The 22,220-nt window shown below is 41.2% G+C and overlaps 1 protein-coding gene across 1 annotated transcript in view; it reads left to right on the forward strand.

The window, feature by feature from the left end:
- Positions 1–20,490, forward strand: part of srrm3 (serine/arginine repetitive matrix 3) — a 69,607-nt gene extending 49,117 nt beyond the window's left edge. Inside the window, exons 4-14 of the mRNA XM_018692260.2 lie at positions 1,584–1,685; positions 2,220–2,300; positions 2,796–2,864; positions 5,681–5,716; positions 5,987–6,037; positions 6,611–6,718; positions 7,583–7,745; positions 15,517–15,815; positions 15,934–16,185; positions 16,292–16,417; positions 18,311–20,490. Coding sequence (XP_018547776.1) covers positions 1,584–1,685; positions 2,220–2,300; positions 2,796–2,864; positions 5,681–5,716; positions 5,987–6,037; positions 6,611–6,718; positions 7,583–7,745; positions 15,517–15,815; positions 15,934–16,185; positions 16,292–16,417; positions 18,311–18,584 — 1,561 coding nt within the window. The 3' untranslated portion in view covers positions 18,585–20,490. The remainder of the gene's footprint in view (positions 1–1,583; positions 1,686–2,219; positions 2,301–2,795; positions 2,865–5,680; positions 5,717–5,986; positions 6,038–6,610; positions 6,719–7,582; positions 7,746–15,516; positions 15,816–15,933; positions 16,186–16,291; positions 16,418–18,310) is intronic.
- Positions 20,491–22,220: the final 1,730 nt, after the last annotated feature.

Below are 22,220 nucleotides of genomic sequence, written 5' to 3' on the forward strand. Positions count from 1 at the left end.
TTACACCACTTATGTTGTCTTTTTTCTACATCACCCCTCCTCTCTATCCTGATCTGATGTAAATCCGCTGTGATAGTGTTCCCCATATGTGTTTTATCTCCTTATTCGAGACGCACCATCCTTTGCTTTGTTAACTTGTTTTCATGTGGCACTTCAACCTCTTCATCTCATTACCCTCGCCTGTTTTTATGTGCATGGATAGTCACTGAGGTTATGACTCTGTCATCATCACTCTAATCCAAATGACCTCTACAGAGACTTCCATATGCTACATATCTGTGTAAAAAAGTACCAGAAAGCCCAGAGCGTGACCTGCAGAGTTTATAACAATACTGGGATGTGACAAGGTCAGAGAGATGGGACCACATGAGGATAACAAAATCAGTGTGGTGTGTTTTTTTTAAATCATTTTTTAAGTCAGCAAGGTCAGACTTGGTGGATCAGAGGAAGCTACATAAGAGGGAAGGGGGCAGTGGGGCAAGGAGGATTAGGTGGGAGGCTGCTGCCATCTGTCTGTATATACAATACAGTATGTGTGAAGAAGAGGCGGGAAGATGTGAATCACACAAACTGAGCTGAGAGATGATGATTTTCTCACAGCTGTGGTAAGGGAAGATTATGAAAAAGCTTCAGTGTGTGAATGATGATTAAAGAAACACTCTCTCTCAGTCTAAATGAATGTATATATTCTGGGATTTGCAGGAAGTAGATTCCACACATCAGAAATAGCACAGAATCTGCTTAACTACCCCCCCACCCCCCACCCACCAAGGTCATAGTTATCTTTGTGTTGAATAACAAATTCCAGTGAGAACAGGTTACAATAAGCATGTCTCAGTCACTGAGACACTACAGTCTCTTAAGTGGACAATCTAACATCTAAGGCTAAGGATGATTTTAACAGTGATTCAGCAATTGACAGTGAGCATCAAATTTTCACTTTTTTTTTCTTGGTGAAATCTAGTACATTTGTTCTCCTGTCATGATAAATAGTACTGTAATGTAACCCTTTCATTCTGTCTAGCACCATTATCAGGTCAGAATTTTAATTTGTTCAGTAATTTGGTTTATGATCACATATCTGCAAAACTAATCACATTCCCATCAGCTGTACTTTGTGGTTAGTGCTAATTAGCAAATGTTAGCATTGCAGCTAAGCCATTAAATCGTCCAAGCTGACATATAGACCAGTATTAGCTTATTGCAGATATATTGGATCAAGGTATATGTTGGCTGATAAGTAACAAGAAATTGCAATACAGATGCCAAATTAGATTTGAGGTAACTTAGAAACAGTGTCACCATCACACAGTTTGTCTACCAGAGAGCACTGACAAGTCGATTTTTCAACTGTTAAATGTCTTATTTTTAATGTATGTTGGTACACAATAAATACAGTATATTGTAACAATCTTACTGAGCTGCTAGCATGGCTGTAGACTCTTGTTCTTGTTAGACTGTCACTGTGAGGTTTCTGCTGAATATATACGGAAACCGACCATACTTATAAACAAGTTTTATTCCTCTGTCTTACAGTACTCACACACTCTTCACTGTCATGATCCTTAACTCTTGTGTTTCAGGGTCAACCACCTGCACTATCAGCCTGATGAGTATGAGGGGGACCCTGAATTGGCTGGCTATGAAGATGGAGACTATGACCATGATTACCACAGTGACAACAGGTAAAGCACATGTTGAAATACACATGCACTGTGATGACCAGCTCTCACCCCTCAAGTGATGAATTAAATCAGCTGTGTATTATCTCCTTCACATTGCCTCTGGGTGTTTGCTTTGATAATATCCATGAACATAAAACTGATATCAGGACAAAAATGCTCTTCAGATCTACTAGCAATTGCCCAGTAACATCATGCACACAGAGATACACAGCCATTTATGTTTGGCAAGATGGTCATTTAGATTGTGCTTTCTGCATGTGTCACTTTGCAGACAAGATTAAGTGTAATTTCCTGGAAGCGATTTCCTTTTTCCATTGTAAGATGTATTGCATGAATATTGTGTGTTGTGGCAGAATGAACTGGGGAAATGAGAAGACATACACTCATCGTCTTGTTATCAGCACAGCAGCAAATAACTATAATCAGAAATTTATTCCTTCTGAAAATGATTATTATTATAACAATCACTTGTAAATTCGATCTGCCTTTCTTGCTCTCAATCTCTCCCTCTCGTTCTGTCTTTGGCCAATTCAGAGTGAAGAGGAAATCAAGCAGCTCTCTATCCCCTCGTCCAAAGAAAAGGAAGAAGAAGAAATCTGGCCGCAGAAGGAGCCGGTGAGTGGTAACGGCTTCCTCTGATTAAGTCGTTCGATTTTTTTTTTCCTTCTTTCTTTTGCTCTGCCCCGTTGTTTATTTTGGTGTGAATATTGCGCACGAGCCATCAGATACTGCAGTTGTGGAGAGCAGAAAAAAAATCTGTAGTGATTAGCAAGGCGCAGTCTCATCTTCCATTTTCTTTTGACAAGGTCAGTAAACAAAGGAGGGAGAGTGATAGTCAAAGAGAGTGTGTGCAGTAAGTACATTGATGGTAAAGAGAAGAAAGAATAAGAGGAGAAAGGCAGAGGGATGAACAGAGCTGGGGACACAGAGCCTTAGTGAGAAAAAACAGCTGATCCACTATAGGATGACACCTTTGCTAACAATGATCCCCTCTGAGCTGTAATGTAATGTAACACAATGACAAGTGAAAAGACAGAATTTAGCTGAAAATATGAGGCAGATTTTGCAGTCATGGCATGCTAAATCTTTTCCACCTCTCTCCATCAATAGGTTTGGCAGCTCCTCACCCACGCGCAGAGAGAAGAAGAAAAAGAGTGGGAAGAAACACAAGCGAGACAGGTGAGTGTGTGTGTGCAAACTCAGCATGAGCATCATCAGTGACATGTCAACACAAGAAAGACACTCTTGACTTTTCAAGGGTTTGTCAACAGCTGTCCTCACAGTGATGGAAGTTTAGAGATGTAGTTACACATTTGATGTGTCACTTAAAGATAGTAGAAAATTGCACTGAGGTATGTAAAAAAAAAAGATATCACAGTTTTCTTTCATCATGGATGGAATTTCATACTTCCATTTTTGTCATGTATTTGTTTGTCTCTTGGTCAATTATCATGTAGTAGTGGAGACAGGAGGGAAAGAAGAAAGGAGGAAAGGAAGAGATGAAGGAAAGGAAGACAAAGGGAATAAAAAGGAAGAGGGGAAGTAAAGGGAGAAAGGGAGAGTAAAAGATGTAGGGGAGAAATACAGGAAGAAGAAAAGGAAAAAAGACAGGAAAGACAGGAAATAAGTAAAAAGTAAAGGAGATACAGGGAGAATGAAGAGAACTGCAGGAAGACAGGAAAAAAGATGGGAATAAGGAAAAAAAAGAAGGGTAGAAGGAAAGGAATAAAGACAAGGAAATGTGGAGGGAAGAAAGGAAAGGAGGAAAAAGGGAAGAAAAACAGGAAGAAAGGGGAAGAGAAGGACTAAAGATAGAATTCAAGGTATAGAAGACCAAAAGGAAGAAAGGGAAAGAGGAAGAGGGAAAGGATGAAAGAGTGAATTCAGGAAAAACAAAGACAGGAAGGGTAGGAGGAAAGGGAGAAAGAGAGGTCTCCAGGAAGAGAACAATGAAAGAAAGGAAAGAAAGGCAGCAAATTAAAGAGAAGAAAGAGAATAGAAGAAAGGGAGGAAGAAGAGATGGGAAAAGAGCAAGAGCTCATCAGCAGACACTTGTGCAATGCCTTGGGATATCATAACAACAATAAGCAATTGTAAAGTGGCCTCCTCCTCCAATTTCTCTGCTTCTCCACGTGACTCGGGGGGAGTGGGGCTAAATGTGTTGTTCTAATAACCCAGCCTGTATGGGGGCGCACAACACAAGAAAAATGAGCCTCTCACCAAATTGCTGAGCATCACTGCTCTGCCCCGCTCTTGTTTCCCACCTCTCATCCATCCACGCACATCCAAGTCCCCCCTCATCCTCTCCCCTCATCCCCACACCTCCCTCCCACCAGCCGCACACCAGAGCTGATCTGCATTGCAGGTACTGTTAATATATGAATAATGTATAGATAAGGCGGGGTGGGGGTGGGGGGTACAGCAAGCAGGGTTCCTCCCTAGAGATGCTCCTTTTTAAGGTGCACTTCATGGGGGTGGGGGGGGGGGGGGTGCTGCAAACATGTCCTGCTTAAATTCATACAGCTGCTTGATTGTAATACACAGCTCACTTTAACATAATAGCTCCAGGTTGGGCTCCCCCATTTGATGCATATTTGTCTACCTCCATGTCCTTGTATTAGAAGGAGGAGTGAGGGATTTAGCTGTGACCAGAGTGTGTGAGAGAACAGAAGAATAATGAGCTCTCCAAAATATCACCTCATATACACTAGTTCCCAGATGATTCCTTCCAATCGGGGAACATGGGCTGCGACTGGGGCCACAGCTCTGAGTCACATATCAGCCACATACATTACTGTGACAGCTTTATTACTCCCCTTTCAGTGAATCAACACACTTTGTGCTGCTGCTCCCTCCCACTCCATGCTGCATGCTGTAGGTGTGTAAAACAGCAGGGGAGATTCAGGGCTCTTCAGGAAAATAGCAACAACTCTCACAGACTGGTCTGACTAATCACCATGGAAACTGCAATGAGGGTGAAAGTGATATGGAGGTGATGTGTCAGTCGCTGAGGACTGAAGAATGGCTGGCCTCCCTAGCATTATACTCAATACGCTTATAAAGGAAAACCACCACAAAAGCTCAGGGTTTATTATCCCTGCTCTGTTGCAGGGAGCAGCATCTTTTACAGCCAGAAATAATTAAAAGGGCAAATAAGCATTACATTCAGCACCTGTAGAATATCAACTGGAAAAGCCTGCTGTGAGAGCCCCTTGGGGACATCTCAGCTGCACATATAGATGTACGTGTGCAATTCAGATTGGTCAGCAAGGAGGGTGCTCCCATGCACATGATTAGAGGTGCAGTAATTCATGCTGAAATATTCCATGTATCAGCTGACACATGAAAATGTATCATCCCTATACTGGTCACAGTATCTTGAACATGTTGCATTATGTGATCAAATTTTTTTGACTTGCAGCTGTGGCCTCAACACTGCTTTGTGTGTTAGGTTCTGTGTTTGTTAATATTTATGGTGCTGTTTACATTCATATGACATATTTGTCATCAAATACACACATATTTCAGTCCAAGTGACTTCATCCACAATATGAGCTATTATCTGAATACAGCGCTGCTAAATGAAGCTTAACCTCTTGAAAAGCTTAACCATATGCAGCTTTATGTGGTCTTAGTATTCATTGGAGTAACTTTGAAAATATGACAATAAAAATATGGTAAAAGATTTCAGGCTCAGCCTCCAGCATTTGTTCAAAATACAACCTTAGACGTCCTAGAATCTATTCCAAGAAGCAGGTTGAGTAATTCCCAGAACCACCTCAATATCTGGAACATGGACTGATGTAAATGTACAATTTTTGAGTAAAGGGTAAACCTGGAAAAGTTATCCAGATTACTTAGCAAACCTGCTTCTAGGAACAGGCCCCTGGTCCACAGTTACAGCACAGCATCCTGTATGAATTATTCAGTTGAATATTATGTGATGTAGCTGTCATGATACCATCATTATAATGACTGTGTTTTTGTTTTTGTAGGTCTGCATCTGGCTCCAGGAAAAAGAGGAGATACAGGTGTGTATGAAAGACGAAAACAGCACAGCATCACATGATCGGCACTGTTAACAACCTTGTTCATGATTGTGTGCATCAAAGCAAAATGCTGCTAATGAGTTTTCTCATGTAAGGTGTGTTATTGTCATTTCTGCTTATTGAGTAGTATTTATAGAAAAGACAATGCAATCCATATGTGTGAGCAGTGCAGTGAGTTCTGTTTGTACAAAGGGAATTTCCTTTGCTTTAATGTACACAGCCTTATTATCTTACATATGACATCTGTTTCAGATCGGGCAGCCCAAAGAACAAACACAAAGACAAGAATAAACAGAAAAAGAGGTGAGACACACAGAGAATCCTTCTAATACCATTTACATGTTAATGTTGTACCTTGCAAAACAAAGCTTCATATTCATTATCAGTCAAATTTGATGATCCGTACAAATATAGTATGCAATGTGGAAGGATAATTTAAGCCCAGTTTGTCCTCTGCACACAGTAAAACAAACATAGTGAACAATCGTCTCAGCCCTCAGCAATGGGTACAATTGGAATCAGGTTCAGTCTCATAAATTTATATTGGTATTTTACACCCATTATCTCAGGCTCAGACTTACAGAGAATGTTAACAAGTGTGAAAGCAGAGAGTGCATCTCCCAAGCATTATGTGTGAGTTCAGCACAATTTCAATGCCATACACTGCGCCCTGTCTTAATTAGAATATATATTGAAAATCTTTGGTTGTTCATGAACTGTTTAACATATCTGTAGGTTGACTGCTGAGCTCACTGTGGCATGTGTGTTTCCCCGTGATATATGCATTTATACATACACATTACTTTGTGTATGTATATGTATGCATGTGTCTGTGTGTGCGTGTGGTGTGTCCATCCATCTGTTGTCATCCATCAGGTCCCCTGGTGAGACCCCTGGTAGGAGTTCGCAGCGTCAAGGCAGCTGCTGTAGCTCCCGTAGCGCCTCCCTGTCCTCCACTCGGAGCACCTCCAAATCCCCTGCCAGGTAGACTCCTCAAGACACACACATTCACACATATGCTTCATTTTGTCACACACACAGATATTGCTCTACTCACTGTCGAGCAGTTGCCTTGGTGACTGTCAGTCTCTCCTTCTCATTTAGTCTTGGTCCTCAGGGGATCGATTAGGATACAAATGGGGCTCCTCAGCATGTCTTATAATGACCCCCCTTAAACAAATGTGATATCTCACTCTCCACTTACATAGAGTTTGATGAGAAAAACAGTCATTGTTAGTTATTCTGTTAGTCATTTCATGTAACTCGGAACAGCAAGGTCCTATTTTACTATTACAAAGCAGAATACACTGAATGTTCAAGTTAGCTGAGATGTCCTGGTTTCTGGATGTGTTGTCATTTTTCTGATGTTAGTTTGAACATACTGCCTTATTCTACCTTTTTTTTAAAGGTAAAAGGGTAAAGGGGCATATATACGATAAAATATAATATACAAATAGTGATTCATGGCAACAGATCAGAGAAAACACAGAGTATTTAGGATGACAAATGCAGAAAACAAAGATGCATCGAAAAGGATGGAAAATACAGATTTATTCATGTTGTAACATCCTATTGTAAATAGTCAGCTAAAACTACCCTAAAACATATTCTCCATCATGAGCAATGGTATTTTGTACAGTCAGTCTGAAACATGCTTCAGATGGTCAGCTTAAAAGACCTCAGGAGCTCCCTTCATTTAAAGAGAATTTTTAAGTCGTAAGAAAATTGATAAATAGCTTTTATTCTCTTTGAATGAAAAGAAGAAGAAAATAAAAACCAAAATTTTCCCCAGAGGGCAGGATAGCTGTGCTTTACCTCTTATGTTGCTGTGTGGCTCTGCTCTTCTAGACTGGACTGCAAGCACAAGACGGACGGACAAAAGGCATCCAGCACCTCGCTGTCCCCAGGCCCCAACAGTCCCACCGCGTGGCACAATGGGGACCACACCCAGCGAAGCCGCAACGGCAAGGCCAGCAGACTCAACCACACCGAGGGCGAGAAAGGGCACGATGTATGTAATCTCCTCTATTTTGCTCCCACACCCCCACCCTCCCCCACCCACACCAGCGGTATCTACCACAGTTTACAAATGAGTTTTATCTTGCTCTTTTGTGTTGGTTGACATGAATTCTCATACTGAAAGATTTTGTTCTTTTGTTCTTTTATCAGTTATTTCAAGGACAATTTTTATTATTAATATAATCATTTTTGACGTACAAAAGACACCTCTGTCCTGTGTAAAACTTGCCGCTCCTGCTGCTTTGTTTCTGGCTCTCTTTGACCCCTCTGCCATCTTGTTTTTTTGTTTGTTCTTGTTTCCCGGTAACAGAGGGAGGGAGCAAAGACAACCAAGGTTCTAGCGTTTCTGTTCACCACACATCCTCTGAGTCAGAGCACAACATTAGCATACCACACCTCGGATGGAAATATGAGCCACACTGGCACACAGTGTTTCCAAACGAATGAGCAAAAAGATTGTTGTTTCTTCCAAATGGGTGCCTGCTACAGTGTAAGATAAAAAAAGCTGAGCCAGGAACAGATATGACTTCTTCAAACACCCCCCACCCCACCCTCCACCCCCACTCCTCACCCACCCAAAAAAAGGTCCACATCCATGAATATCAAAGAAAATATGTCTAACAGGAATAAAAACCTCTGTAGATAAAGTGTTAATTAGCTAATGTTGCCGGAGTCACGATCAGATGTCTGATGCTGCTTTAAAGTGATAGCAATCTGCAATTCATGCTTGAACTGACTAATCCAATTACTTAGTGGAAAGTCTTGATCCAAGTATGCCAAAAATGAACTGTAATAAAATACAGCCATGAACAAGGTGCAGCTCACTATTCCAGTTATCAGCCATTTCTGCTAGGGTGTGTGGGAGATTCAAAATGCCAAAAGATAAGCTATTTAACAAGCAAAGAAAGTGAAATAAAGTACACAATGTGATGTTTATTTCCTTTTATGTATGCATTTTCTGTCATAATTAAATGGAAAAGATATATTAAAAGTATAGTTCTTTCTCTTTTCTTCTTAAAAAAGTAAATTGTTTGTCTTCAGCTTCAGTTTGTGTTCTGCATGAAACAGAATATGTGGGTAAGTTTACTTGTATGAGTGAGTTAAGTCAGATTTTTCAGATGTGATTCAATCACTCAAAAGTGGGTGTGGCTTAGCAAATACAGCAAGATACAGAGCTGTAGAGATATAGCGCCATGTAGGAGAGATGTTATTTAAGTTTTAAAAGTAAATCTGATACATTTGACCTCATCACCTAGTCATCAAAAATATTTTTATGTTTCACAGGAAAAGAAAAGATTGGGATGGAAGCTAAATATTTTAACTTCTGTTTATTTCAACTGTAACACAGATAATGCATACATAAAAGGGAAATAAAACAAAGTGTGTTGTATTTCACTTTATTTTTTTGTTTAATATGATTAATTTTGGCCTTTTAAATCTTCCATAATAATATTCCATTCATGTCACAAATCCCTATCACAGAATTGACCCTTTGTGCTGAATGGTTTACAACTCCTAAAGAGTTATAAATTATACATGAACTGCTCCTTGTTTGTCACTTCTAGTCTCTGATTATCTAAAAAAACTAAAACAAACAAACAAGTGAGTGAGTGAGTTTTAAATTACTTTCTGCTGTTATGAAAACAACCTTGCTCTCCCATACAGTAAATGGATCATTACATTAAAGCTATAGTAGGATGACAGCTATTATGTTGGAGTAAAACAAAAGACATCACTTAGACAAAGGGAAAGCTTGTGAAACAATCCTCTTCTGATGAATAAGCATCTAAATGGGCTGCAAACATCCAGTAAACACTCCCTCCAGAGAACTGATGTCTCCTATTTTCCACTCCAGCTTGCATGTGTCTATGAGGTCTCATTTGATCTCTTTCTCCCTTCTCTCTGTCATTACTGTTTCTTTTTTTCCATATCAATTTAAGTGGTATTTACCCATGAATAAATGCCCAAATCTCTCTGTCTTGTTTATATAAAAAGCACTCAAATGCTTTGGAGCTGGACCAAGTAGGTTAACTGGGTACGTGTAATAGTTTCTTTTTGTCAATACAGTTGTCTTTCTTCTCAAGCACATGCTCTGCTCAGTGATAGATCCTCTTCTCCTCCAGGCATCCAACAGCTCCTGCCAAAGCACCAGGGGTTAAACACATGCTCCTCTCTACTGCTTTACTTTACCATGTTGTTGTGCATGTTGCCCCTAGGTGGCAGTATTTCTTATGTCCCTGTTGTTTCTACTCTGTTTGCTCAGGCCAGTGGAGAATGCCAGGGGATGTCTGTTAGATCATGTTTTTTAGCCACTCAGATGGAATGTAGTGAAAGAGGATCATGTAATTGGCTCCCATTTTTTAAGCAACATCTTAATAGCATAAGGTGATGCTGCCCCACTCTTGTTAATCTTCACCAAAGGCTAAAATATGTCATAATAATCCTCAAACTGAAATCTTTGCACAGGAGGATGGTTATGTGTGACAGATCCTGGATCTAACTGAAGTCTGATTTTACTGCAGCAGTTGTGTGGTTTAGCAAATGTTCTGTATAGCAGCTCTGGTTCTGTATCTATCATCTCAGTTCTTGTAGTCGTCCCCTAGCCCCGTTTGTGACTGTCTCATCCACTGCAGGGAAGACAGCCTTGGATGCTTCCCATAAAAAAAAAAATTGGGGAAGCAGCTGTTCGTTGCTCTGTATCAGAGGTGGGAAAGTTACACAGACATGCCTAACCAATCAGTTTGGGCCAGGTTATGCTAGAGAAGTAGTAGTTTGTGCCACGTGTCTAACCATGCCAGAAATCAAAAGTCTGTATATTCAAACCCTTCTTTCTTTCTCACTTGTGCACAGCTGGCCAATCATGGCATGAAGTGGGTGTGAATGTCAGATTGTTGGTTTTGGAGAGTTACAGAAATTGTCAGACACAACCACCCCTATCTAATGTTGGAAGGGAACCGAGGCAATCCAACCGTCGGTCAAGCAGTTCTGATGGAGTATACTGGTGCCTTCATGCCTCTTGAAGCCCTCTCTCTTGGAAAACTGTGACACGGGCACGCTTCCAGCAAAGCAAAAAAATCTCACCTTTGTGTTGTTAGATCATTAGTTTTTGCTCACTGTGGCGTCCAGACTGCCCTGAAGAAGCAGCACTGCTCAGAGGGCATATTCTATCCCCTTGTATTATAAATGCAGCCTTGGCTGAAGCTCATGGCAAGCAACAATCACCACCACCGGTTCCCAGCAAGAAACCACATTCAGTAGCAGAGAAAACTTACAAATAACCGCTTTAAAAAATATATTTCTACACTTGCATAAGTGCTACTGTATGCCAGTAGTGTAATTTTTAGTCCCTCGTTGGAGAATTGTTTCAGGAGATGGACATTCCTCCAGTCCTGAGCATTCCAGTTGCAGCCAGGGAGGAGGATGGACAGTGTCTCACCAGGGTGACCAACTGAGGATGAAGAACCACCAACAGTTTGCATAAGAAAAAAGAAACAGACTCACAGAAGAATTAAGACACATACTATCCAAGGTCGTATCACAAGGCTTCAAGAATGAGCACTATCCAGTTTGGTAAATACAGGTGTGTTAACTTCCCCATCTCTGATAAAGAGCAGTGCACAGACACTTTCCCAAGCTCGTCTACGCTACATCTAAGACTGTCTCCTAAGCAGTTGTTGAGACAGTCCCTAATGGAGCTAGTCATCCTCTTGCTCATTATTAAAGGATGCATTCAAACACTTGAAACACAAGTACACAGACTCTTGAAAATAACTAGGACAACTCACGCATTTATTAACATGATTGTTATTTTAAAGGGACCCAAGCCATTTTGAATACAAGCTCCCTCTTCACTCTAAGAATTTAAACAGCAGACATGACAAAGCTCCTTAAGGCTCACTCTCACCGTACCTGTGTTTATCCTCATAAATAAATAAAAAAGGCTGCTCGGAAAAAAGTTGGACTGATGTCCAAAATGTAAAGAGTAGAGAAGTGCTGCTGCTGAAGAAGACCCAGGCCCAAAATGTGACTGGGGTCCCTTTCAAATGTGCTTACTCTCTTAGTTGTCCATCTTAGCAGTGACTGCCCCCGCCCCCCAACACTCTTCTACCCCCCGTCTCCTCCTCTCCTACCTGTTCATCTGTGTCCTGTGTGACTCACGTCTCACTCTTGTTGTCCTGACATTTTTCTTCCCACATATCTTTCATATCTGCCAGCTCTGCATGCCTTCCCCTACCCTGTCCCTCCTCCCTCCCTTCAGCTACTCTACTCTACATGGATGTCCGCTAATATGACAATTAACTCTATCCGCTTACCTCTACCCCAACTCCCTCCACCCCACTCCACCCACCCCGTTTTGATACAAATATGGCTGCATTTGTACAAGCGAAAAAGACAAAGCAAATCATCTAGTTTTTAGATTCATCCTTTGTTTCTAATTTTACTTTGATTTTCAATTCCATGTGGATTTTTTTTCTCCCCTCTATTTTCTTTATACTTTTTGGTTTGTTTAGTTCTCCTTAGTCTCTGGACTAAATATGTAGCTTTGATACTAAAAGAGGTCATTGTCTTTTTCCCATTTCGCTGCGGAGAACATTCCTTTCTCCTTTTTTCCTTTTTCTTTCTTTCCTTTTTTTGTTGATATTGCATACGTGTCACTGATTGAAATGGAAGGTAGGTAATGCTTTGCCTACGCACGTGATCTTTATGCAGATGAGAATGTGACAAGCACCCTAGCCTGAGTGACGTCAATGTTTCTCTCTCTCTTTCTCTCTCTCTCTCTCTCTTTCTGTTGTTTACCAATGGTCTTTAACCAAATTAATTTGACTTCATCAATTATGATTTGACTCTTGAAAGATTGGATTACGTAGAGCTCTGGTTTTTCTCTTTCCTCCTTAACTTCATTCTGAAGTCCAATATCCCGCTCTATCTTCCAGGTCCATTTCTTTCCATTTTTTGTTTTCTTTCTGTTTTGGTAGAATGCATTCCTGTTTGTCCAGCATCTCTCTGTTTGTTGGTGAATTAGTACATTCGTCTTATGATTTCCACCATATTGATTTCCACGACTGTTTCTAACAACTGTCATAAGCACCAGTGGTTGTGTGTTTTCTTATTATATCGCTTAGTTGTCTTCTCTCTAGTGGAGAACGGCTCTTCTTTCTGCAAGGATCAGTCGGTGCTTTTGTTCTATCATAGATTACAAAGCAGTTCAGACAGCACATGATAATGCATGCGGAAAAGCCAGCTGTATTTGGTTTCACATAAAAGGCCTTTTGGAGACTTACCCTCTTTATTTCTGACCTGCTTGGAATGAGCAGTGTATAACTGTGCATCATGTCTCAGTCCCTAAACTCCTACTTAATCACTTTTCCAAGTCCTATTTTTGTTGAATGCTTAAAATAGGGGTTTTGAATATATTATAACTCACCCTCTAGCATACACAGTTTAAAGGATAAGGCTGGCATTACTCTGTTTTTCTTACTATTAACAAATCCCTTGCAAAGACCTAAACCAACAATGTGTTAGTCTGTCAATACTTCCTGGCTTCTCTTTGCTGTCTGTGGCACTCAGCCACAACTCTATTAGTTCCTACTGCAGATGGAATATTTTAAAAAACTAGTTTCATTTTTAAACAAGACAAGAGTTTACAGCCACACTAGCAGCTTTGAGACTGATGACTACTACTACTTTGAGACTACTACTAATAGTAGGTGCAGTTGTACTATGAGTTAATGCTAATGTAAGCAGGTATAATGTTTACCATGTTCACCAGCTTAGTTACCATGCTAATTATCATTAAACATTAGCATTAAACACAACACACATTAGAAGCTGATAGCAATTCCATTCATTTTGATGGATGATGATGGTGCTTAATGAAAAGTCAAAGGACCACCAATGGAATTTCAGTTTCATGGTAATCTATTCAATAATTATTGAGACACTTCACAAAAAAAAAAAAAAGTCAACCTCATAGTGGCACAACAGGTGATGTCAGGGGATATCCTGCTCTATCTTCCAGAGTCATTAAGATTTGTCATGTGGGAAACATGAATCATGAATCTGTACAAAATTTAAAGGTAATCCACATTGGATGGGGTATTTCAGTCTGAGACTAATAGTTGTGGACTGACAGGCCAGTGCTGCCATCCTTAGAGTCATACAAGCTACTCTAGGTAAGACACTGTGTCCTAAAACAGCATAGCACTGTAGTTTTAGCATGCATCACTCAAACAGAAATGAACAGTGCTTTTAATGGGAACTGATAGTGAAGAACCAAAATGGCAGTGTGTGTTCATGGTAATGCAATCATTGATTTTGGTGTTTCATGGGATTCAGTTACAATAAGAAAAACATACAACATTACCAGCCCTATTCTATAATACAGTGGTACTTTTGAAAACTACTAGCTTCAAGGTAACTGAGTCTATTCAAATAGTAATTTTCACTTCAAAATCCCAAAAGATCCAATCACATTCTTATTGGTTTTTCAATTCAATGCAATGTCACTGACCTTTCACTGACCAAGTCTTTGTAGAAGTTCTTCAGTTCCCAAAGAAATAACCTCTGATTGCCATAAAATGTGGTTGAACCCAAGTCAGTCTCAGTGATAACCTATCACTCTGTGTTGTTACATAGCAACAATTCCCTGGAACTACATTACTGGCAATCTTTGCTATTGTGATAACTGTAAGTGTCTTGTATGAAGGAGTCCATGAGAACAAACACTGAGTGTAACAAGTAAAAGCTAAGGTAGTTATCCTGCAAACGTCTCAGGCAGTAAAATAACACCTTCCCTGTGGTAGATCCTACACGGAGAGAAAAAAAGGTAAAGAAAATACCTTTAACTCTCACCAGCCAGTTGCTCTCTGATGTTTAGGAAGGTGACTGGGCCCAGAGGATTTACTCTCTGTGTGAGGGACTCCCTGCACATTGTGGTTTTCCTCTTTGCTTTTGAGTTCTTTTCCATTGATTTCCATGCATTGTCTCATGAGTCACTGGCAGGGAAGGGTTTTGTGTCTTTTTCTCTTGCATTTTGTGAATCTAATGATGCACTTATGTTGCCCCACTTTTCCCTTTTCTTCATACCTTACCTACTAAAGGAGGGAATACCACTTTATTGGTAAGTGGATGTTAACCAGAAGGGAGTTAAACAAGAGTAACCATTAAAAAAACAAAGAAAATGGGTCGCTGTTCACATCTCAGCAATTGTCTTCAGGAAAAAAAAATCCAGAAACAGAAAATTGAGTAGCAGAGGATTTGTTTTCTGATTCGATTGATTCAATAATTGTGATCTTTATTTTGTTCCTTCCATTTCTGTGATGTTCTGTCAAGTTGTCTTCTCTTTCTGTTTTGTTTATTTTTTTAACCATTACTAAAATAACTGAAGAAGTCCTCTTTTTCTACTCTACAAAATCTGTAGCTCTGTACTCTCTGCCTCTGCTCTTACACTTATTTGGTTCACAGTTTTGTTTTACTTTTTCCCTCTCTTCCTCTTCTTCCTAGTTTTTTTGTTTGTTTTTGCGATTATGATTTCTTCAACTCATTATGGTTTTGCATGCCAAGTATTGCATGCGCTGCACCATAGAGGACTATCTATAAGCCATATGGAGAAAACCTAGATCTTTTTCTTTTAGATGTTTACCTTCTTTTGGCAAGTACACCGTAGCACTCAATCACCAACCTGAAAACACTCTAATGCTCTTTTTGTCCTTTTTCTTTTTTTTTTTTCTTTTTTTCCTTTGTTGGTCATCATTTCTCTACAGAAGCTCCGTCTGCTGACCGCTAGCTCTGCAAGAATCCAGTCCACTCTCCTGAGAGAGCACAACCTCCACAGCCTCCCCAGCAGGAGCCAAACAGGACCGGTGTGCGCGGCAGGAGAGGCTGGGAGTGTGGACGGCAGGAACACGGCCATTGGGACCTCTGCAATCCAGACACCAGGGAGAGGGAGAGGGAGCCAGAGAGGCCAGAATAAGAGCTCCCACTCCCCTGCTCACAGCAGCGACTCAGCCCACTCCCAGCACAACCACACTCACAGAGGGAGGAACTCTCGTCACCAGAGAAAGTGAGCCTTTATGAAGCCTATTTTCAAGCTCATATCACTGCTGGAACATTCTACTTTAGCTTTGCCACACAGAGAGAATTATCTGACATTTTCTGTATTATTCTGGCAATTATCCCAGGGCAAAAAGTGGCCACTCTTCCAAGCGTCACCACCGCTCCAGTCGGGGCCAGGCACACCATCGGAGCCCGTCAGCATCTCCGGGGCGACACTCACACACGTCGGGCAGGAAGAAAGAGGAGTGTCGGAGCAAAACCAACCTCCGACAGCGCAGCAGCTCCTGGAGCAGCGGACGTTCATCTTCACACTCTGCATCCAGAGACAGAGGCCCCAGCAAGGCCAAGTCCCCACACAACAGACAGAACAACTCCAGGTGAAACAACCGCTCTCTCTGTCACACTTTTCTGTCAGCGTATGGTTGTATTTTGCTCTCATGCAGTGGTGGTGTTGTTCTGATGGCTGTTCTGTGTGTTGTGCAGAGAGAGGGACAGCCCTAACCGCTCTGACACAGACAGCCGAGCTCGCCGCCGCTCACGCAGCTACTCACCCATTCGCAAAAGGAGAAGAGATTCACCCAGCTTCATGGAGGCCCGCAGGATCACCAGGTAACACAGCTGTCCAGAATTATAAAACAAAAAGATTCCCATTCACACACTGGACACATTTAATCACAACTTACTTACTGTGTTGAATTTCCTCCAGCAGAACACCAGTGTGACAGTTTGTCCTTTGTATTTTACTTTCAGCTTTTTATATGTCTGGAATTAATTGCACTTAAAAGCATCACACACTTGAATATAACACCCTGCAGTTAAAACATTTTCCATAATTACACAGTACTGCACTCATGCCAGGGCAGAAGTCGTGCTTTTGTGGCTCCAAATTACAACAATGACAAGCAAAAGGAATAAAATGAGGAATGTCGTTCCTGCTGAAACTCTCAACAGATAATTTGAAGAACCACATTCAGAGCCATTAAATCCTTTGTGTGAAAAATAAAAATGAAAAACTGCAAGGTGCAAATGAATCCAGTGATTACATGGCTTTTTGTTTTGATTTGGATGGTGTCACTTATGGACTTTTGTTTTTGTCCTTTATGCTAAGCTACCTGTAGCTAATTCTTGACAAGAAACAAACACATGTATTTGAAATTTTTTTTAAATGTAAAATGCAGAACTATTCCTTTAAATTTCACAGTGAATTCATCTATTCTCTCTAAATAGTTTTAAAATCCAACTATCTAAGTTTCTAGATATGTACATACACAGCTGCATGTTGATGAATTGTTTGGCCTTACTGGAGGTATGTGCTCTACTGATTAATAGCCATTATGGCTGTTTCTGTTTTGAGTTAACAATTTTACAAAATGTTTTGAGAGTGAGCTTGTTTATCATTTGATCATTTTATCTTTTCCAACAGAAGCTTCTTGAGGCTTGTTGCACTTGAAAGGTAGTTTGTTGTTAGTTAAAGAAACATAAAGAGAAAACTCCTGCATCCCTGTGAAGAGTGTTTCTGTGACCTCTCTGTGTCACATCTGTACTTTCTCATCCAAGTGTAAATAGATGTGGGTGAAATGTGTATACCTTGTTGTCTTTCACTCCAGTCCTAAAGGTCCTGATGCCAAGTCAATGGGATGCTGCTGATCTGAGCTGCTGCAGGCTAGTTACCCTGGTAACAGTTGCCGTGCAGCAGGACCCCCTCTAGTCTGACTCCTGAAGCTCAACTGAACAGCCGAACCATCAGAGCTCCCCTGAGTAAACCTGGCCTCCTCCTGTTTTTCTCTGTCTCTTTCATCTCCTCCCTGAAATTTACACAGAGAAACTCACACCAACTCTAATGCTGCACCCCACTGTTATGCACTAATGTTGTAACACAGGGATACAGAGATTAAAACGCTATCAAGGTGTATTTAAGTGGAAACCCCCTATTGCACAGGCTGTGGATTTCCATGGCAGATATAGAAGACAAAAACTCAGGCGGAGTTATCTCCAACGCCAATGAAATGACAAGGTGGAACGCACCTTGTAGCAGCAGGGATACCTTGATAGCGTTTATCTCTCCCTGCACAGTTGACTGTTGATTTTTCTGGGTGTTGGCCTCCACTGAGAAGAAGAGGTTCTTTTGGGAGCTAACAGCTAATTACCTTACAGGAGGCACTTCCAGAGTGGCTATTAACAAGGCAATCTAAGCTTAAGCTTAAACTAACAACATGCTTTTCTCTCTCTCTGTGTGTGTGTGTGTGTGTGTGTGTGTGTGTGGCTGAACAGCTTTTTTTAAACTCATATAGCTGCTCTCTTTCAGATCCTGTACTGTAAGTCTACCACTTCTGCAACCTCCTGTACACTGATCTGCTCTCAAGCAATCAAATCAAGTCCTAACACATCATGTGTTTTACATCAGCATCAGCTGTATATTTAACAAAGATCCTGCTGACACTAACCTGTCAAACGTGTTGTCTAATCTAACTGTTAACACTCCATTCTCTCTCCTGTCCCCAGCGCTCGGAAGCGGCCGATCCCGTACTACCGGCCCAGTCCCTCCTCTTCCAGCTACGACAGCAGCCCGTCGCGGTCCAGTCGCAGCCGCAGTCGCAGTTACAGCAGCTACAGCCGCAGCAGAAGCCACAGCCGGAGCCACAGCCGGAGTCGGAGCCGCAGCCGGAGCTGGAGCCGGAGCCGCAGTCAGAGCCGGAGCTGGAGCCGCAGCAGGAGCCGCTCCCGCAGTCACCACAGCTACTACAGCCGCAGCAGCTACGACAGCCCGGGCTTCTGAATGACCAGCACAGGAGGGGAAAACAAAAACAAACAGACGAGAAGTCCTGTTAAACTGACTGTGCTCCGGTTCAGTTCCAATGTATCTTTAACACGCCCACACTGCTGTACAGCCCAGGGCTCAAACACCTCGACCCACGACCATTATCCCTCTCTAATACAGAGCCTGGATCAAAGAGGGGAAATGTATTTTGATAGAGCACATTACTATGAAATTGGGTGTCACTGTTCATGTCTTCACATATCCAAGGTATTCAAGGAAATGGGTTACCACTTGTCAAAATTTGATTTGGTAGAGCCCAAAGAACAAGTCTTGCTGTATGTTAGCACTTTTTTTCTCTTCTTCCACAAAACAACCAAAAATTAATCATTAAAAAACTATATACTATTTAAATATATATATATATATATATATATATATATATATATATATATATATATAGCTAGCCTAAAAATAGGAGCTGAGTAGAAGATGAAAAGAAGAACGAACATCATTGGCTTACTGTACATTTCAGAGACTTTTTTTTCCTCATCATGTACTCATCTCCCCAAAGACTTCCATTTCACCGAAGCACAGAGATCAACTAAAGTGAGAACAAAAGAAAAGTCGGTGGATGAAATAGGAAGAAAAAAAAAAGGAACTTTTTTTATGATGAAAATTGTATTGTATAGGTTTGTCTGTATAGACGTAAACTCCTTTAAGTTCTGGCTTTGTAAACTATGCACTGTAAATTCCATATAGTCTGAGGAGGTTTGTTTAGCATGATGCATCAGGAGAGACTTGCTGCTCGTAGGAGAGAATCTTTGTTGAAATGAGAGATGCCAGGGTGCATCTGTGCTCCCTCTGACCTATACAGTATGTCAGACACCCGCATACAGAGGTGAATGGGATGGGGAAAAACATGTATTATGTACTTTTACTCTTTTCCCTGTTTAAATGATTATGTTGATTCTGCTAATCCTGTTTGAGAGTGTGTGTGAGTGTGTGTGTGTGTGTGTGTGTGCGTGCATGTGTGTACCTCCTCTGCAATGACCAGTGAGGTAGTTGTTCATGTGTATCCACTGTAGCCTGCGTCTAAGGCTGCTGTATGGTACTGTACAGGAAAACTGTCTGCAAAAAGTCTCCATACACACATTTGTGTTGACCACAGCTATTTATGAATCTACTGTATTTATTAGTTTATTTATTGGGGTATTTATTGTTTAATTTATTTATCATTCCTCCATGAGCTGTAAAGCAGTTGGCTCGTGCTTTGAAGATGAGATTGCTGCAGATGTATCCCTGTGTTTTACAAAACGTCAGTTTCTCATTGTGGCGGAGATTAGCCAGCAGTGTGTAGATTCACTGCTGTGCGTTGAAGGCGCTCTGATTTTAGCCAGTGGAGCTGAGTCTTCGCCCACAGTTACCCCCACGATCACCACTATGGCATCCCCTGCCTATTGTAATGGTTCATTTTAATGCAAACCATTGTGGCTCTGCCTGTACTGAGAAGCAAGGGACCGGCCTGAAGCAGAACCAAAACATCTCCCTGTGTGGAGAGGACAGTCCATTAATTCTTCTCCACTGTAATGTTTTTGGGTTGCACCGTGTTTCTGATCGTCCCCTGGTTACCAGCTTCAGACAGAGGATATATGTAACTTTAGCATAGCAGAGACTCCAGCTTCAGTAGTACGGTAAACTAACTGGCGAAACAATCAGGGATCACCCTAAGTCTTCCTTACCGTTCGTCCAGTCTCTTGTCACTCACACAGTGTTGCATTCCTAGTGTGACTTAACCCAACTATACTACTCTGCAAACATGTTAATTTATTCAAGTATAGCATTGCCCCTTTGGTTCTACAAGTCATTCTTTGTAATGTACAAGTTATTATACCTGACAATAAACAGAAACTAATGGGGAAAATTATACTCTTGTGTTCCTCTTCTTTCTAACTTCAGGTGCAGTGATAGTGTATGTTGTGATACTGTTTGTTGTCATTCAGGCCCAGTGCATATATTTTCCTACAGATGGCACTAGTGAGAACCTTCCAGTACCTGAGAAACAAGCATGAGAACTTGAAACCTCACAAAATGGTCTAGACTGTTCTCCAGCTTTCAGTCAAACCAGACCTGTGGAGATCTGTTTTAGGGACTGTGCAGGTAGATAACACCATATACTGTGTGATGTACTCTAACTCTGGTGGGATTATATTTGTTTCTCCAAAAACTAGGCTAAATAAAAAATAACCTGAATTCACCAAAAAAAAAAAAAAAAAAAAAAAAAATGGCCTTAAAGGCAAAACCAACAATAAAGGATTTTGTTATTTGACTGCAGTGGTCTCACTGATCATTTCTCTTTTACTGCTCCTTTTTTCATTTTCTCTTCTCTGTCAGGTTTTATTAGTTTCTTCCCCTCTCTCTGTAGAGAGAGCGAGAGAGAGAGAGAGAGAGAGAGAGAGGCTTACCCCTGCTGGAGTTTTCTGTCTCTGTGTAAAGTCTGAAGCCCAATAGACTTTTTCAAATTAGATATTCTGACTTGTCATTTCAGGAGAAGCACAGGTGAAATAAATTCCATCAAGTGTCCCACTAAGCTATGACTCCGAAATGGAATGCAGGTGTTTTTGTTTTGCTGTTGTTCAATTACACTTGAACTTACAACAGTCAGCAAAGCTCAGGTTCAAAGTTCAACAAACTTGAAGATTAGACTCACCCCCGCTCTGAGCTGAGCTGCTTCGAGTGCAGGCATACTGAATGACAGTTTCCTGGCAGCAGTACATACCAGTGTAAACTCAGTTTTTATTAAACTCACATAAATTCCAGTGAAAAACACTGTTGTTCATTTTTCACCATATAGAACCGCGTTTGCGTCCGCAGTAAAAAGTGTGAACAAACCTGTCTTTTATTCCAAAATACTCTTTTTGTTTGATTCTTGGGAAGTTTCCTTCTCCTGCCGACAGCGATACTGAGGTAAACAGAGCTGGTTGACAACTTTGAGGAGTCTGTGGAGACTGTGATCACTCATATACTGTAAGTGGGTGAGCTGCTGGAACATCTGTGACACAGTAAGGCAGAATAAAGCTGTCAGCTGTCAGAAGCTCTGAGAAACCACAGCTTATTAATTCCCTGTTTATGACGTTAATAATATAAAGGCTGCTGAGAACATCACTGACACTGATGTGATAACATCTATAATGGTGTTCTTGTGTATGAGTGTGTGTGTGTGTGTGTATCCACTGTCCATTTACATCCATTCCACAAACTGGCATTCAGCTGTGTATTTAATATGCGGCTGATAATAGCATGGCACTGTCTGTACTCTATATCACATCATAGCCTATACACAGCCATGTTAGAAATAGTATGAGTCTTATCTGAGTCTGAGTTTGTATGTGCTCAGCAGGCCCAGCTGACTTCCCAAATTCTTCTGGCTCTTTGGGACGTCTAGAGAGGGGAGGGGGTAACACACCACATGAGAGAGGCAGGTATAACAGTGCACTGGGCAGCTGTCAGTACGGAGGGGGAGGACCTTCCTGTGGCATTCCATTCGAGTGCAATGTCTGCTACAAATAGATATTCTAGTACTTTCCAGAAATGCATTGGGGGTGTGAGTTGGGGGGACTTGAGTCAGAAGGGAGGACTCTGTTGACAGGGGTGGCG

The sequence above is a fragment of the Lates calcarifer genome, linkage group LG20, assembly GCF_001640805.2.
Source record: "Lates calcarifer isolate ASB-BC8 linkage group LG20, TLL_Latcal_v3, whole genome shotgun sequence".
Taxonomy (NCBI): Eukaryota; Metazoa; Chordata; class Actinopteri; family Centropomidae; genus Lates; species Lates calcarifer.